At 40.9% G+C, this 16281-nt stretch overlaps 1 protein-coding gene across 12 annotated transcripts in view; it reads right to left on the bottom strand.

The window, feature by feature from the left end:
- The window catches only part of Pde4dip (phosphodiesterase 4D interacting protein), a 201453-nt gene that overhangs the window by 32900 nt on the left and 152272 nt on the right, over window positions 1-16281 (bottom strand). For all 12 annotated transcript variants that reach the window (XR_003836187.2, XM_029475071.2, XM_085835632.1 and 9 more), the window contains one exon: window positions 11014-11246. Coding sequence is in view for 11 of the 12 variants with exons in the window: in XM_029475071.2 (XP_029330931.2) it covers window positions 11014-11246 (233 nt within the window). In the remaining variant the exon portion in view is untranslated. The remainder of the gene's footprint in view (window positions 1-11013; window positions 11247-16281) is intronic.

The raw sequence follows: 16281 nt of genomic DNA, 5'->3' as shown, positions 1-16281 counted from the left end.
GGGTAGCCCTGGCTGTCCTGGAACTCACTTTGTAGACCAGGCTAGCCTCAGAAATCCACCTGCCTCTGCCTCCCAAGTGCTTAGATTAAAGGCATGCACCACCACGCCCAGCCTTCAAAGACCTTTCCACCCACATCTTAGTCCATGAAACACCCAGAGCCTCTCTAGTACATAACTGAACCTCAGAGACCTGTAACAAGCCCTCACTTGATACATGAGAAGATCCAGTGAGGGGATGTGGAAAAATGGCCTCACCACATATGCTTCCATAGCCATTGATGGCAGCATTACTAAAGGATTGTTAATCAGACCCCCAGTCTATTTGCCCTTACTTAGCAATATAGTCTCACATGCTTAGTGACCTCTAGAATATACAAGCAAACTTACAATATTAAGGGGTTGTTTTGTTGTTGTTGTTGCTGTTGTTTTTAAGAAAATAGATCCTGCCTATGACAAATTTGTATTCTGGGTTCATCATTGCCTTAGTTATCACTGGTTTTAAGTTACTTAGTGATAAATTGGGGATCAGGAGTACAAATAAATAATACTAATCAGAACTGAAACAAAATGTAGCTATTTAATTATTTGCTATATTTCTAGTCCATACAGTAGGAGATGACCTTCCAGAGGGTAGATATTGTATTTTTCCTATTTATCCTGTGCTTCTGGGACCACCAGACATACCTGGCACATAAAATATCTTTATTTACTGAAGTAATAAAACTGACTAAACTGTGAATGCTGAGCTAGAAAACACACACACACAGACACACACATAGACACACACACAGACACACACAGAGACAGAGAGACAGAGACAGACAGACAGACGATTTAGAGCTATAGCCTAAAGAATCAGTACTTGGGCATGCACCTAGACTAGATTTCTCAGAATTCTAGTCTTGGAGTTTCAAGCAGAAATTGTTAGGTGTGGATTTCTGGGAGAAATGAATGGGACATAGAGCTGAGATTTCAAAAGAGAAAAAAAGGTATAGGTCTGTTGCCAAATTGGCATGCAGGAGGGAGAAAAAAGGAACATGTATAGAAAAGAATATTTACTTACTCTTACATATTTACATTTCAGGGTGAAGCCTGATGTTTTCACAGTATAAAGGGCTTAAAGCTTAACAATGGACTGAGTGTTTAAGAATGAGTGGAGGCAGCCGGGCGTGGTGGCGCACGCCTTTAATTCCAGCACTCGGGAGGCAGAGGTAGGCGGATTTCTGAGTTCGAGGCCACCCTGGTCTACAGAGTGAGTTCCAGGACAGCCAGGGCTATACAGAGAAACCCTGTCTCGAAAAACAAACAAAACAAAACAAAACAAACAAACAAACGAATGAGTGAAGGCTTTACACAACTCAGATTTTCAGGTTAATAGCTCCATGGAAAAATGAAAATAACCTGCAAGGGTATCTATACACGGCATATATAGAATTAAGGGATACCCTGCTCGTGACATCACAGCTAACTCCACACACATAGATGCCTAAGGAAAACTTACATTTTAACTTAGGTAAAACTTAAAGAAAGAATTATCTGGGTAAGTCAACATAAAAGAACTGATGTCTAGAATGGCAACAGATTTAATAATAAGTGGTCTGTGTGTGTGTGTGTGTGTGTGTGTGTTGCATGTTAGTGCATGTGTGTGTATCCATGTGGAGCCTGGAGGTTAACATCTGGTGTCTTCCTCTATTGATCCATTTTTTTAGATCCATATCATTTTTTTAAACAGGTCATCATACTGAAACTCTACAGTATCAATGTGTTTTTCAACATTAAAAGAAAAAAATCTCCTTACAAGTAGCCAATTGATAGGTACTTGTCATTTTTATAATTTTCATGAAATGGCAAAGATTACTCACTGAGGGCTGCATGGCTGCTGTGGAAAGGACAGTGTGACACAGTTCCTGCTCCTGGACCAGAATGAGCAGGGCGTGGGCCTCCACCAGTGTTGACAGTTGCTAGGTGTGGGGCTTGTTTGTACAATACATAATCTACTTTCTGTTCCTTCTTCAGGAGATGTCGTCTCTCTAAGGCTAGTGACTCCATGATAATTAGAAGCAGCATGAGTCCCAGGAGGTAAGGGTGTGTCTAGTGTCCTTAGCAAAATGGTAAATGGTAAATCCTGTGGCCTTCAGGACAGCCCTTAAGGCTGGGGGAAAGAACTGAAAACATAAGTTCAAGAATGTATAATTTTTCAACTATGCAAAATATAAGGATGCAATTATACGAGGGGCTTCATGGACCCAAAAAAAAAAAAAAGAAGCAGCTGCTCTCTGAGCCAGCTTGTCAGAAAGATACTCAAGAAGGAGATAAAGAGATTTGAGGAGTGGGGATTGCAGGGCAATATTCCACTCAGCCAGGTTTATTGTTTGTGCTTACAAAGACAGATTCCTGAGCTCAAGGTTAGCCTAGGACAGAGTAAATTTAGGCCCAGGCGTGGTGCAAATGGTGATCTCAGAACAACATCCCACCCAGCTAGCTTATTGCTTGTGTTTACAAAGGTAGGCAGATCTCTGAATTCATTTGTCATTAAAATATGTACTTGCAGTCTTCTAAGAATCATGGGGCTAAAGTCATAAGTGCAGATTCATGAGATATTCAAAAGGGAACCTGGAGTAAGTGACTGAGTTGATATGTAAATAAAAGACGAGGCTTTGGTCTGTAAGAAGAGCTACCCAGAGAGAACTGTTTGGAGAGCAAACATAGCTTTTTAGAATTTTTCTAGTAGAATTTCTAATTTTTGCTGACAAAACCAAGAATTTTGTCTAGCAAGTTTTTTAACTTTGGTCAAAAAAACCCACGAGCAATCCAGAGAGTTTTCAGATTTTTTTCTAGCAAGAGAGATGTCTCAGGAGAGAACTGTCTTAGAGCTGTCTCAAGAAGGAAGCTATCTTGAACAGACTACAAAGAGCTGTCTAGAGAGACATCCTGAACATACTACAGAGCTGTCTGTCAGCTTGTACCCTCAATTGGCTTCCAGTTGTTCTTTTGCCACTTCTAAACACACCTTCCTTAGGACCCCAACCAAGCTGAGGCTGGTCCTTAGTAGTTATTAAAGTTGTAATTCCACAATTCAACTTTTTTTTACTAATGGGAGGGAGTTACTGAACATAGTCAGGGTTGTAGAAATCCTCCTCTGAGGACTTCCTTTCTCATATCCCATAAATTAAAAAAAGCCCACCCAGAAATTAGGCCACAAACCACTTGCTAAGCTACTTGGCTTTCACAACTGATCTGCCTTTCTGAGTTGCTTAAAGCTAAAAGTTGCAGCATCCATTTAGCGCCTCAAAGTGACACAACTGGAGGCTAGGGAAAGCACTCTTTGTACTATCTCAGTGGGAATTTCCAGGCTGTAAGTTGAAGCCTTGGGGAGCAATGAGGAGGGGGACTTATTTTTTTTTTTAATTTTTAATACTTTTATTACATATTTTCCTCAATTACATTTCCAATGTTATCCCAAAAGTCCCCCATAGCGCCCCCCACTTCCCTACCCACCCATTCCCATTCTTTTGGCCCTGGCATTCCCCTATATTGGGGCATATAAAGTTTGCAAGTCCAATGGGCCTCTCTTTCCATTGATGGCCGACTAGACCATCTTTCGATACATATGCAGCTAGAGACAAGAGCTCCGGGGTTCTGGTTAGTACATCATGTTGTTCCGACAATAGGGTTGCAGATCCCTTTAGCTCCTTGGGTACTTTCTCTAGCTTCTCCATTGGGAGCCCTGTGATACATCCAATAGCTGACTGTGAACATCCACTCCTGTGTTTGCTAGGCCCCGGCATCGTCTCACAAGAGACAGCTATATTTGGGTCCTTTCAGCAAAATCTTGCTAGTGTATGCAATGGTGTCAGCGTTTAGAAGCTGCTTATGGGATGGATCCCTGGATACGGCAGTCTCTAAATGGTCCATCCTTTCATCACAGCTACGAACTTTGTCTCTGTAACTCCTTCCCTGGGTGTTTTGTTCCCAATTCTAAGAAGGGGCACAGTGTCCACACTTTGGTCTTCATTCTTCTTGAGTTTCATGCGTTTAGCAAATTGTATCTCATATCTTGGGTATCCTAAGTTTTGGGCTAATATCCACTTATCAGTGAATACATATTGTGTGAGTTCTTTTGTGATTGTGTTACTTCACTCAAGATTATGCCCTCCAGGTCCATCCATTTGGCTAGGAATTTCATAAATTCATTCTTTTTAATAGCTGAGTAGTACTCCATTGTGTAAATGTACCATAATTTCTGTATCCATTCCTCTGTTGAGGGACATCTGGGTTCTTTCCAGCTTCTGGCTATTATAAATAGGGCTGCTATGAACATAGTGGAGCATGTGTCCTTTTTACCGGTTGGGACATCTTCTGGATATATGCCCAGGAGAGGTATTGCTGGATCCTCCGGTAGTACTATGTCCAATTTTCTGAGGAACCGCCAAACTGATTTCCAGAGTGGTTGTACAAGCTTGCAATCCCACCAACAATGGAGGAGTGTTCCTCTTTCTCCACATCCCCGCCAGCATCTGCTGTCACCTGAATTTTTGATCTTAGCCATTCTGACTGGTGTGAGATGGAATCTCAGGGTTGTTTTGATTTGCATTTCCCTGATGATTAAGGATGTTGAACATTTTTTCAGGTGCTTCTCTGCCATTCGGTATTCCTCAGGTGAGAATTCTTTGTTCAGTTCTGAGCCCCATTTTTTAATGGGGTTATTTGACTTTCTGGAGTCCACCTTCTTGAGTTCTTTATATATATTGGATATTAGTCCCTTATCTGATTTAGGATAGGTGAAGATCCTTTCCCAATCTGTTGGTGTTTTTTTTTGTCTTATTGATGGTGTCTTTAGCCTTGCAGAAGCTTTGCAGTTTCATGAGGTCCCACTTGTCAATTCTCGATCTTACAGCACAAGCCATTACTGTTCTATTCAGGAATTTTTCCCCTGTGCCCATATCTTCAAGGCTTTTCCCCACTTTCTCCTCTATAAGTTTCAGTGTCTCTGGTTTTATGTGAAGTTCCTTGATCCACTTAGACTTGACCTTAGTACAAGGAGATAGGAATGGATCGATTCGCATTCTTCTACATGTTAACAACCAGTTGTGCCAGCACCATTTGTTGAAAATGCTGTCTTTCTTCCACTGGATGTTTTTAGCTCCCTTGTCGAAGATCAAGTGACCGTAGGTGTGTGGGTTCATTTCTGGGTCTTCAATTCTATTCCATTGGTCTATTTGTCTGTCACTATACCAGTACCATGCAGTTTTTATCACAATTGCTCTGTAGTAAAGCTTTAGGTCCGGCATGGTGATTCCACCAGAGGTTCTTTTATCCTTGAGAAGAGTTTTTGCTATCCTAGGTTTTTTGTTATTCCAGATGAATTTGCAGATTGCACTTTCTAATTCGTTGAAGAATTGATTTGGAATTTTGATGGGGATTGCATTGAATCTGTAGATTGCTTTTGGCAAGATAGCCATTTTTACAATATTGATCCTGCCAATCCATGAGCATGGGAGATCTTTCCATCTTCTGAGATCTTCTATAATTTCTTTCTTCAGAGACTTGAAGTTTTTATTATACAGATCTTTCACTTCCTTAGTTAGAGTCAGGCCAAGATATTTTATATTATTTTTGACTATTGAGAAGGGTGTTGTTTCCCTAATTTCTTTCTCAGCCTGTTTATTCTTTGTGTAGAGAAAGGCCATTGATTTGTTTGAGTTAATTTTATATACAGCTACTTCACCGAAGCTGTTTATCAGGCTTAGGAGTTCTCTGGTGGAATTTTTAGGGTCACTTATATATACTATCATATCATCTGCAAAAAGTGATATTTTGACTTCATCTTTTCCAATTTGTATCCCTTTGATCTCCTTTTGTTGTCGAATTGCTCTGGCTAGGACTTCAAGTACAATGTTGAATAGGTATGGAGAAAGTGGACAGCCTTGTCTAGTCCCTGATTTTAGAGGGATTGCTTCAAGCTTCTCACCATTTACTTTGATGTTGGCTACTGGTTTGCTGTAGATTGCTTTTATCATGTTTAGGTATGGGCCTTGAATTCCTGATCTTTCCAAGACTTTTATCATGAATAGGTGTTGGATCTTGTCAAATGCTTTTTCCGCATCTAACGAGATGACCATGTGGTTTTTGTCTTTGAGTTTGTTTATATACTGGATTACGTTGATGGATTTCCGTATATTGAACCATCCCTGCATCCCTGGGATGAAACCTACTTGGTCAGGATGGATGATTGTTTTGATGTGTTCTTGGATTCGGTTAGCAAGAACTTTATTGAGGATTTTTGCATCAATATTCATAAGGGATATTGGTCTGAAGTTTTCTATCTTTGTTGGGTCTTTTTGTGGTTTAGGTATCAGAGTAATTGTGGCTTCATAGAATGAGTTGGGTAGAGTACCTTCTGTTTCTATTTTGTGGAATAGTTTGTGAAGAACTGGGATTAGATCTTCTTTGAAGGTCTGATAGAACTCTGCACTAAACCCATCTGCTCCTGGGCTTTTTTTGGTTGGGAGACTATTAATGACTGCTTCTATTTCTTTGGGGGATATAGGGCTGTTTAGATCATTAACCTGATCTTGATTCAACTTTGGTACCTGGTATCTGTCTAGGAACTTCTCCATTTCATCCAGGTTCTCCAGTTTTGTTGAGTATAGCCTTTGGTAGAAGGATCAGATGGTGTTTTGGATGTCTTCAGGATCTGTTGTTATGTCTCCTTTTTCATTTCTGATTTTGTTAATTAGGATGCTTTCCCTGTGCCCTCTAGTGAGTCTGGCTAAGGGTTTATCTATCTTGTTGATTTTCTCAAAGAACCAGCTCCTTTTTTTTTTTTTTTTTTGGTTTTTACGAGACAGGGTTTCTCTGTATAGCCCTGGCTGTCCTGGAGCTCACTTTGTAGACCAGGCTGGCCTCGAACTCAGAAATCCGCCTGCCTCTGCCTCCCGAGTGCTGGGATTAAAGGCGTGCGCCACCACGCCCGGCAAGAACCAGCTCCTTGATTGGTTGATTCTTTGAATAGTTCTTCTTGTTTCCACTTGGTTGATTTCGCCCCTGAGTTTGATTATTTCCTGCCGTCTACTCCTCTTGGGTGAATTTGCTTCCTTTTGTTCTAGTGCTTTTAGGTATGTTGTCAAGCTGCTAATGTGTGCTCTCTCTAGTTTCCTTTTGGAGGCACTCGGAGCTATGAGTTTTCCTCTTAGAAATGCTTTCATTGCGTCCCATAAGTTTGGGTATGTTGTGGCTTCATTTTCATTGAACTCTAAAAAGTCCTTAATTTCTTTCTTTATTCCTTCCTTGACCAAGGTATCATTGAGAAGAGTGTTGTTCAGTTTCCACGTGAAGGTTGGCTTTCTATTATTTATTTTGTTATTGAAGATCAGCCTTAGTCCATGGTGATCTGATAGGATGCATGGGACAATTTCAATATTTTTGTATCTGTTGAGGCCTGTTTTGTGACCAATTATGTGGTCAATTTTGGAGAAAGTACCATGAGGTGCTGAGAAGAAGGTATATCCTTTTGTTTTAGGATAGAATGTTCTGTAGATATCTGCCAGATCCATTTGATTCATAACTTCTGTTAGTTTCACTGTGTCCCTGTTTAGTTTCTGTTTCCACCATCTGTCCATTGGTGAAAGTGGTGTGTTGAAGTCTCCCACTATTATTGTATGAGGTGCAATGTGTGCTTTGAGATTTACTAAAGTTTCTTTAATGAATGTGGCTGCCTTTGTATTTGGAGCATAGATATTCAGGATTGATAGTTCCTCTTGGAGGATTTTACCTTTGATGAGTATGAAGTGTCCCTGTCTTTTTTAATGACTTTGGGTTGGAAGTCAATCTTATCAGATATTAGAATGGCTACTCCAGCTTGTTTCTTCATACCATTTGCTTGGAAAATTGTTTTCCAGCCTTTCATTCTGAGGTAGTGTCTATCTTTTTCTCTGAGATGAGTTTCCTGTAAGCAGCAAAATGTTGGGTCTTGTTTGTGTAGCCAGTTTGTTAGTCTACGTCTTTTTATCGGGGAGTTGAGTCCATTGATATTAAGAGATATTAAGGAAAAGTAATTGTTGTTTCCTGTTATTTTTGTTGTTAAAGTTGGCATTCTGTTCTTGTGGCTGTCTTCTTTTAGGTTTGTTGAGGGATTACCTTCTTGTTGTTTCTAGGGCGTGGTTCCTGTCCTTGTATTGGTTTTTTTCTGTTATTATCCTTTGAAGGGCTGGATTTGTGGAGAGATAATGTGTGAATTTGGTTTTGTCGTGGAATACTTTGGTTTCTCCATCTATGTTAATTGAGAGTTTGGCTGGGTATAGTAGCCTGGGCTGGAATTTGTGTTCTTTTAGTGTCTGTATAACATCCGTCCAGGATCTTCTGGCTTTCATAGTCTCTGGTGAAAAATCTGGTGTAATTCTGATAGGCTTGCCTTTATATGTTACTTGGCCTTTTTCTCTTACTGCTTTTAGTATTCTATCTTTATTTAGAGCATTTGTTGTTCTGATTATTATGTGTCAGGAGGTATTTCTTTTCTGGTCCAGTCTATTTGGAGTTCTGTAGGCTTCTTGTATGTTCATGGGCATCTCTTCCTTTAGATTTGGGAAGTTTTCTTCTATAATTTTGTTGAAGATGTTTGCTGGTCCTTTGAGTTGAAAATCTTCATTCTCATCCACTCCTATTATCCGTAGGTTTGGTCTTCTCATTGTGTCCTGTATTTCTTGGATGTTTTGAGTTAGGATCTTTTTGCATTGTACATTTTCCTTGATTGTTGTGCCGATGTTCTCTATGGAATCTTCTGCACCTGAGATTCTCTCTTCCATCTCTTGTATTCTGTTGCTGATGCTGGTATCTATGGTTCCAGATTTCTTTCCTAGGGTTTCTATCTCCAGTGTTGCCTCATTTTGGGTTTTCTTTATTGTGTCTACTTCCCTTTTTAGGTCTAGTATGGTTTTGTTCATTTCCATCATCTGTTTGGATGTGTTTTCCTGTTTTTCATTAAGGACTTCTACCTGTTTGATTAGGTTATCCTGTTTTTCTTTAAGGATTTGTAACTCTTTAGCAGTGTTCTCCTGCAATTCTTTAAGGGATTTTTGTGCTTCCTCTTTATTGTCTTCTACCTGTTTACCAGTGTTCCTTTGTATTTCTTTAAGTGTGTTATTAAAGTCCTTCTTGAAGTCCTCTACCATCATCAGGAGATATGCTTTTAGATCCGTGTCTAGCTTTTCCGGTGTGTTGGGGTGCCCTGGACTGGGCGAAGTGGGAGTGCTGGGTTCTGATGATGGTGAGTGGTCTTGGTTTCTGTTAGTAAGATTATTACGTTTACCTTCTGCCATCTGGTAATCTCTGGGGTTAGTTGTTGTCGTTGTCACTGTTTAAAGATTGGAGCAGAAGCTGTGTTCCACTCACCAGCAGTATCAAAATCCTGTGGCGGGGGTCGTGGGTAGCTGGCGGGTGTCAGCCGACCCTGCGCTCTAGCTACACTGGTGCTGTTCTGGCAGGATGAGGCCTGTGGCCCTACTCAGGCCGGTTTCTGCTTCCCTAACTAATGCAGTCTCAGGTCCCGCGCGCAATTGGAATGGAGCAGGAGCTGTGTTCCACTCACCAGAAGTCTTAAGATCCTGTGGCAGGTGTTGTGGGTAGCTGGCGAGTGTCAGCCGACCCTGCGCCCTAGCTACCCTGGTGCTTTTCTGACCGGAAGAGGCTTGTGGCCCTAAGTAGGCCGGATTTCTGCCTCCCCAACCAGAGCAGTCTCAGGTCCCGCGTGATTGGACTGGAGCAGAAGCTGTGTTCCACTCACCAGCAGTCTCAAAATCCTGTGGCGGGGGTCGTGGGTAGCTGGCGGGTGTCAGCCGACCCTGCGCTCTAGCTACACAGGTGCTGTTCCGGCCGGATGAGGCCTGTGGCCCTACTCAGGCCGGTTTCTGCTTCCCTAACTAATGCAGTCTCAGGTCCCGCGCGCAATTGGATTGGAGCAGAAGCTGTGTTCCACTCACCAGAAGTCTTAAGATCCTGTGGCTGGTGTTGTGGGTAGCTGGCGAGTGTCAGCCGACTCTGAGCCCTAGCTACCCCGGTGCTTTTCTGACCAGAAGAGGCTTGTGGCCCTACATAGGCCGGATTTCTGCGGGGGACTTATCTTTGCCCTTTGTTCTCAGTACTTGTACAACTCTCAGAGCTTACGTTTGCATGGTAAAAAGATCACTACAAGTTTGCACATAAATTCAGGTTGTAAATTGAATAAGGTTATAACAGAGAATGCCTACATGCATATACACTAGGAGTAATTATTCCGCTTATCTTTCACCATTTATTAATAGATTACAGGATCATGGAAAGTTTAGGGCTATAACTAAGCCATCTTTGAAGTTTTGCTTAGATAAACCCAGTTAATTATTTTATCTCCTGTTTTTTCAACTGGAGTTCTGTGGGGTATATCATCTTTATGACCTTCAGTTAATGGTTTTTATAACCTCCTTGGAATGTGCCCTAAGTTTTAGAAGTCTGTTATTATCTCAGAAGCAATTAAGCAGTTCTGTTATAAAATGAACTTGAATGGCTTTTGTCTCCTTTGCCATTCTGAACAATGGTAACCCTTCCATGCTAGATGTTTCTGCAGAATAAACATTCTTTGTCTTTGCATACTATCTAAGTTGGGGTCTTTCTTCGGTGATTTTCAGACCTCCTCGTAGGCTCTTCTGGTTCTGTATACAGCAGTGACGCTTCCTGGTTAGATGATTATGGGTCCTGATCCAGAAGGCTGCACCCATATAACTAAGGTAGATTCTGTCTATTCATATACACCTGGACAGTAACAGTGAGCGTTATTATATTGAATTAAGTCCAGACTGCTTTAGTAAGAAAAGCTACTATCTAACACTCTCTAATACTATTAACTTTATCTAAAGAGTGTATGGAAGCATGAAGGCATGGCGCCTGTGATGTGGATGACCCTGGTGCAGCACCAATGCCTTGAGTGCAGAGGCAGGTTCCTGGCTATGGTAGCTCATGGTCTGGGGGAAAGTTGGGACATACCTGATGTGGGACACAGAGGAGAATCCTGCTTCCTCAATTTGAGCCTTTAGCTCCTTGAGTTCCGCCTCAGCTTTTCTCTTCTCCTCTAAGTGCTGGTGGATTTCAGCCCTCAGGTGGAGCATTTCCTCCTGAAGACACCTGTTACTGTCCTCTCCTACTGGGGAAGGGGGCTGAAGACATATGTTCTGGGTCTCCATGGTTGCCAGGCTTTTCTCCAAAGCCACCTTGATGAGCTGAAAGAGAATCAAGGTTTAAAGAAGTTAGGCCACTGGAGTTCACCCAAAATCACAAGAAAGGGCAGCTCCTAAAGGAAACAAAAGACAAAACTAAATGGTCTCCTGTTTAAGGTAGTCAGAAGGGCCTTGAGTTTGGCCTGGGAAGCAAGGATACAAATAGTAAGTAGGAAGAATTTGTTGTTGGACGAAGAAGAGAATCCAGAGATGGTTAGATGCACACATGCGCACACACACACACACACACACACACACACACACACACACGGAATGCAAACAAATGGGGGTTAACTTGATCTAGCAGATGCCAATACTGCAATGCTTCTCTTCATAGGGGGTAGAGTCCCTGATAGTCTGTCTCTACTTCACGCTGCTTTATTGACCCTTGAGCAGGAGCGCCTTGACTGTGAAGATCATGGCCCAAGATGCCAGGGCTCAGTGGCTAAGCCCCTGCCTACAACTCAGACTCCAAAGAGGAGATGAGGACTCAGGGCTCTAAGGAGGCAGCCAGCAGTCAGTCCCAAAATTAAGGTTTTGGGGCTTCAGGCAGGGCAAAGCAAGGCCAAGTCTACCAACAGCAGAAGAATCACACTGAGGGGTTGAAGGAAGCCACCCTACTGAGCACCCAGTTTTCCTTTTCCATTATTGCCCTTGTGCCAATGCTGTCAGCTAAATTCTGTCTGTAAATCTAAGCATGAGAGAAGAAAACTAAGTGGAAAATTTCACAATGCCTCTCTTCTTAAGGATTCTCTTGACATCATTCCAAAATGTTTCATTTGACACTGCCCTTAGGGTGCTTTTCCCCAAGTGGGAATTGTGAGTATTTAGACTTTCTTGTCATACGTATGGGACTTATCTCCAGCTGATCCCTACACATTAAAAAGGGTATTAATACAACTCAAAATCTGGGTGTGATAACCTACTTAGTGTGTGGCTATTTTAATGTAAGGATTTCCTCCTCCCTCCCTCCTTATTTTTTTGCCTTATATTGGCTTCAATCTCACTAGTACCCCAGGCTGTCCTTGAACTTTTGACTCTATTGGCTCGTCCTCCCAAGTGCTAGGTTTACAAGCAGGTGCTGCAGCACAAATCTTAACAGTACTTCCCATACTTCCCAGTCATTCTGGCTTCTCTTTCCTCTCAGTGACACTGTTTGGAAGTTATACTCAATTTCAGGACAATTTTGACTCCTACTCTCTACCGCCCCCCCATAGTAATTTGTTTTCTTTTATCTCTCTTAATATTGTGAGTCATGTTTGTCACTTATAAATTTATTCTGGTTATACAGACTCATATCCCACTTAACAAAAAACATTAAAATAGTTGATGTGCATCTCTATAAATCATGTAGTGGTCACATGACGAAAGATGATTCATATAATTAATTATGTTTTATGCATCCATCTAGGTCACTACCATATTGAACAGAATAGGGCCAGAGCAAGGTGTATGGGTCAGTGATTGATAGAGTAGCTTGGGTGGCCCCAGAGCTGTTGACCTTCGCTAGTCCTCTTAACAAAGCTAGGTCACACTTATGCTGTAGGTTTCTGGTAGCAATCATGCATAGCACACATGTAATGAATGCTATCTAGTACCACTGCAGCTGAAATTGTCAAGTGCTGTGCTGCTGTGTAGGAGAGAGTCATAGACATAGCTACAGGCATTCAATCCCATCTGTGCTTTCTGAGTCTAGTTGTGATTAGACTACAGACAATCTCCTTCTCTAAGATTGCTTCCAAGTGCAGTCAGCTGATGCCATCTCTACATGAACCGCCCAACATTTGTAAATAAATAATAAATAAATAAATAAATAAATAAATAAATAAATAATAGGATTAGGTATTGGGCAGGACACTTTTGAAGGCTTATTACCATAAACTTCACTTAACTTTGTGACATGCTGAGAGTGGTGGCCCATGCCTGTAAGTAATTACAGTACTTGGGTGGCTGAAGCAGGAGGACTGGAAGCCAGGCTAGCCTGGGCTACATAGTAAGGCCATTTCAAAGGCCCTGAAAATAGTGAATACGTAGGCAAAAATAAATAAGTAAACTTTGTAATCTTACCGCTCTATATAAAGCATTTGCAATGAACATAACAAAAATTACCACTAGACTTGAACAGGGACAAAATAATCATTCTTTTCTTAACACTATGCTTAAAAGTAGCGTCCAGCTTTAATGAGGCCTATTCATTAACAAAATACTTTCCTGTGTATGTATTTTATTGATTTCAGCAACCTGTTTTCTTTCAAAGGAAAACATTTTGGCTCATAAAATATGGATGCCAGATGGACCTTAAGACTCATCTACTATGATTTCTCATTTTAAAATAAGGAAATAAATCATTGTAAATGATTTATAGACTCAGAGGTGTCCAACATTATGATACAGCAATATGGCATATTATAATCTACCCATTTGCAGGGCTGCATTCATAGCTATTCTAGGGCATATGGGACCACAGGCTGAATACATCTGGTGAGATCCGGTCACTGTCCAGCCTAGTGTGAGTTTTCACAGCCCTGAAAGAAAAAGGTTTGTTTGTTTGTTTTACTAACTTTATAATTTAAAAATAATTTGTGAAAACTGAATTGGGATCTCGATGCTCTGTTAACTTTTACCACCTATGGGAAGCAAGTATTACCATACTTTTTCCCAAGTAAAACTCAGTGTATGTGATACTAGTGTGACACTTCTGGGTCCAGTTTTAAATCATAATACTCTTAGCAGTTTTTCATATCCCTAACCCCCTTGTGCCATCACTTTTCTGGAATTTAACATTTTTGAATGTTTCATAGACCTACTTCAGATCTGCGCTTTTGCTAGAATGGAGTTGCTTGGTTTTCACCTTCTCGCTTCATACTCCTCACAGAGGTCAATTTTCAGACAATATTAAAGATATTAGGAAGCCATCATTTCTCAAATCAGTGTTGCTCATTATTAGGAAAATAAAGAGTTCTACTACAAGGAGCGATCACCTCACATGTATCAGAATGTTGATGTATATATTTTAAGAAAGACACTATGCAGGAGGTTCTGGGCTCTTTCCTCAGGAACACACACACACACACACACACACACACACACACACACACAAGATAAGGAGAAAAGAGTAAGAAAGAGCATTCATTTATTATTAGGATGGTAAAACACTAGACAGAACTACTCTGAGGTCCAGGATCTCTACTTTGGGGTATACTTCCAAAGGAGCTGAATCAGCATGTGAATTGACATGGGCACGCCCTCTCCAACACTATTCGCAAACGCTACACATGGAGCCAACCTGGGTGTCTATGAATTCATGAGCAAAGAAAAATTAATGAGTCTGAAAAAAGAGGGGATATCCTGTTATTCGCTTAAACCTGGAGGACATTAGGCTGTTGCAGTGATTCCTTACCCCCAATAACCCCAAATAAAAAACACACAACTCTGCCGTAATTTCTAACCCCAAATAAAAAACACACAACCCGGTTATTATATTTATAATCTATATGCCTAGATTGGGTAGGTCTATCATTATCCTAACGTATTCCCCAGCTATGAGACCCCTTGTTACTTGCAGCTTCTCCAGTCCATGTGGTTCTGCTCCATATTGGCATCTACCTTCTCTTCCTCCATCCTCTCTCCTCCTCTCTCTTCTCTAAGACTTCTAGTCCCACGTTTTCCCTTCCACTGCCCAATCACAAGCTCTAGCCTTTATTTGACCAGTTAGAATGGGAAAAAAGTTCACATGAGATCTGCTGAGTACTCGATCTACCCCTTGTCATGGGCAGTCCTTCTTGAGGAAGCAGAATTAACATAAGAATGCAAACAGCACTTGGGCAACCCACAACATTAGGCTATGTGAAATAAAGCTGCACACAGAAAACAAATACCACCCCTCTTCCTTACATGACTTATGTGTGGGATCTAACACAGCTGAGCCAACTGAATAAAGTACAAAGAGGAATGGCTGGTGGTGGCCAGAGTTCTAATTTCCTCAAATAAAACTCAGTGCGTGTGTAGTGTAACTCCTCTGGGTCTAATTTTAAATTATAATCCTCTACAACATATGGGGAGGAGGATACAGTGGGGACTTGAAAAGTCACAATGCTTCATCCAGACAGAAGGAATGGACTTTGACATCGATTGTTCAACATGGTGACCATAGTTATCATTAAGTATAAAGGTAACTAAGTAAATTTCAAACATCATAAAAAACCAAAAGTAGATGAGGTATGGTTGTCTTGATTAACTTGGCTTAATTATTTGACTATATATGTATATATCAAATCATCACATTGTACTCTGTGTATCTAATTATGATTTTATGATAAAATATTACTACTTTGAAATAGCTTTTCTGAAAGAAAGGGTGGTTTAGTTTTCTGCCTTCTTTGCATGTGGACTTGACTACTGATAAGTTTTTTTTTTTTTTTCTGCATTGCAGATGTTCAAATGATCAGCAATGGCTGACTGCTCTCCAGTGTCCTTTGTGGCATCTCCTAGGCACTTATTACAGTCTTTACATCTCTTTGAGACTGTAATTTTGTGAGCAATGGGAAGATGACTGTCGTGGTCATGCTTTCTGAGGTAACCGACTTCCTAGAAATGAGAAAAGAAACTAGGCTTTCTTTGATTCTCTCCAGGAACACAAATCCAACTGTGTTTGTTAGGGAAAGTATGTAGAGCTAAGTTAAGAGGGAGTGTGGAACCAACAATAAAGTTTATCTCCCAAGGATACAATAAGAATTCAGATGCTAATCTTAAAAGGACCATTTCCCTGGAAACAAGCAAACAAATCTTTAGAATCTGGACACACGGTAGTTATGGCAAAGCAAGCTTTATTTAATTGTTAACAAGAGAGTCACAACTCAAACCCCACAAAAGATGAACTGAACTTACAAGGGGCTTCATATACAACATCATACACCAAGCTCTTCCTATTCAAAGCTGGAAATCAGTTTTCAAGAAAAGGTGATAGGAAGAAAACGGTGCTTACCCAAAGATTCCTCATCCAGAGGGCATACTTGTCTGTCTATTAAGAATAAAGCCT

The sequence above is a fragment of the Mus caroli genome, unplaced genomic scaffold (genome assembly GCF_978045245.1).
Source record: "Mus caroli unplaced genomic scaffold, Mus_caroli_1 scaffold_3, whole genome shotgun sequence".
Taxonomy (NCBI): domain Eukaryota; kingdom Metazoa; phylum Chordata; class Mammalia; order Rodentia; family Muridae; genus Mus; species Mus caroli.
Note: the sequence above shows the minus strand (reverse complement) of the source record. Positions and strands in the feature narration are given on the sequence as shown.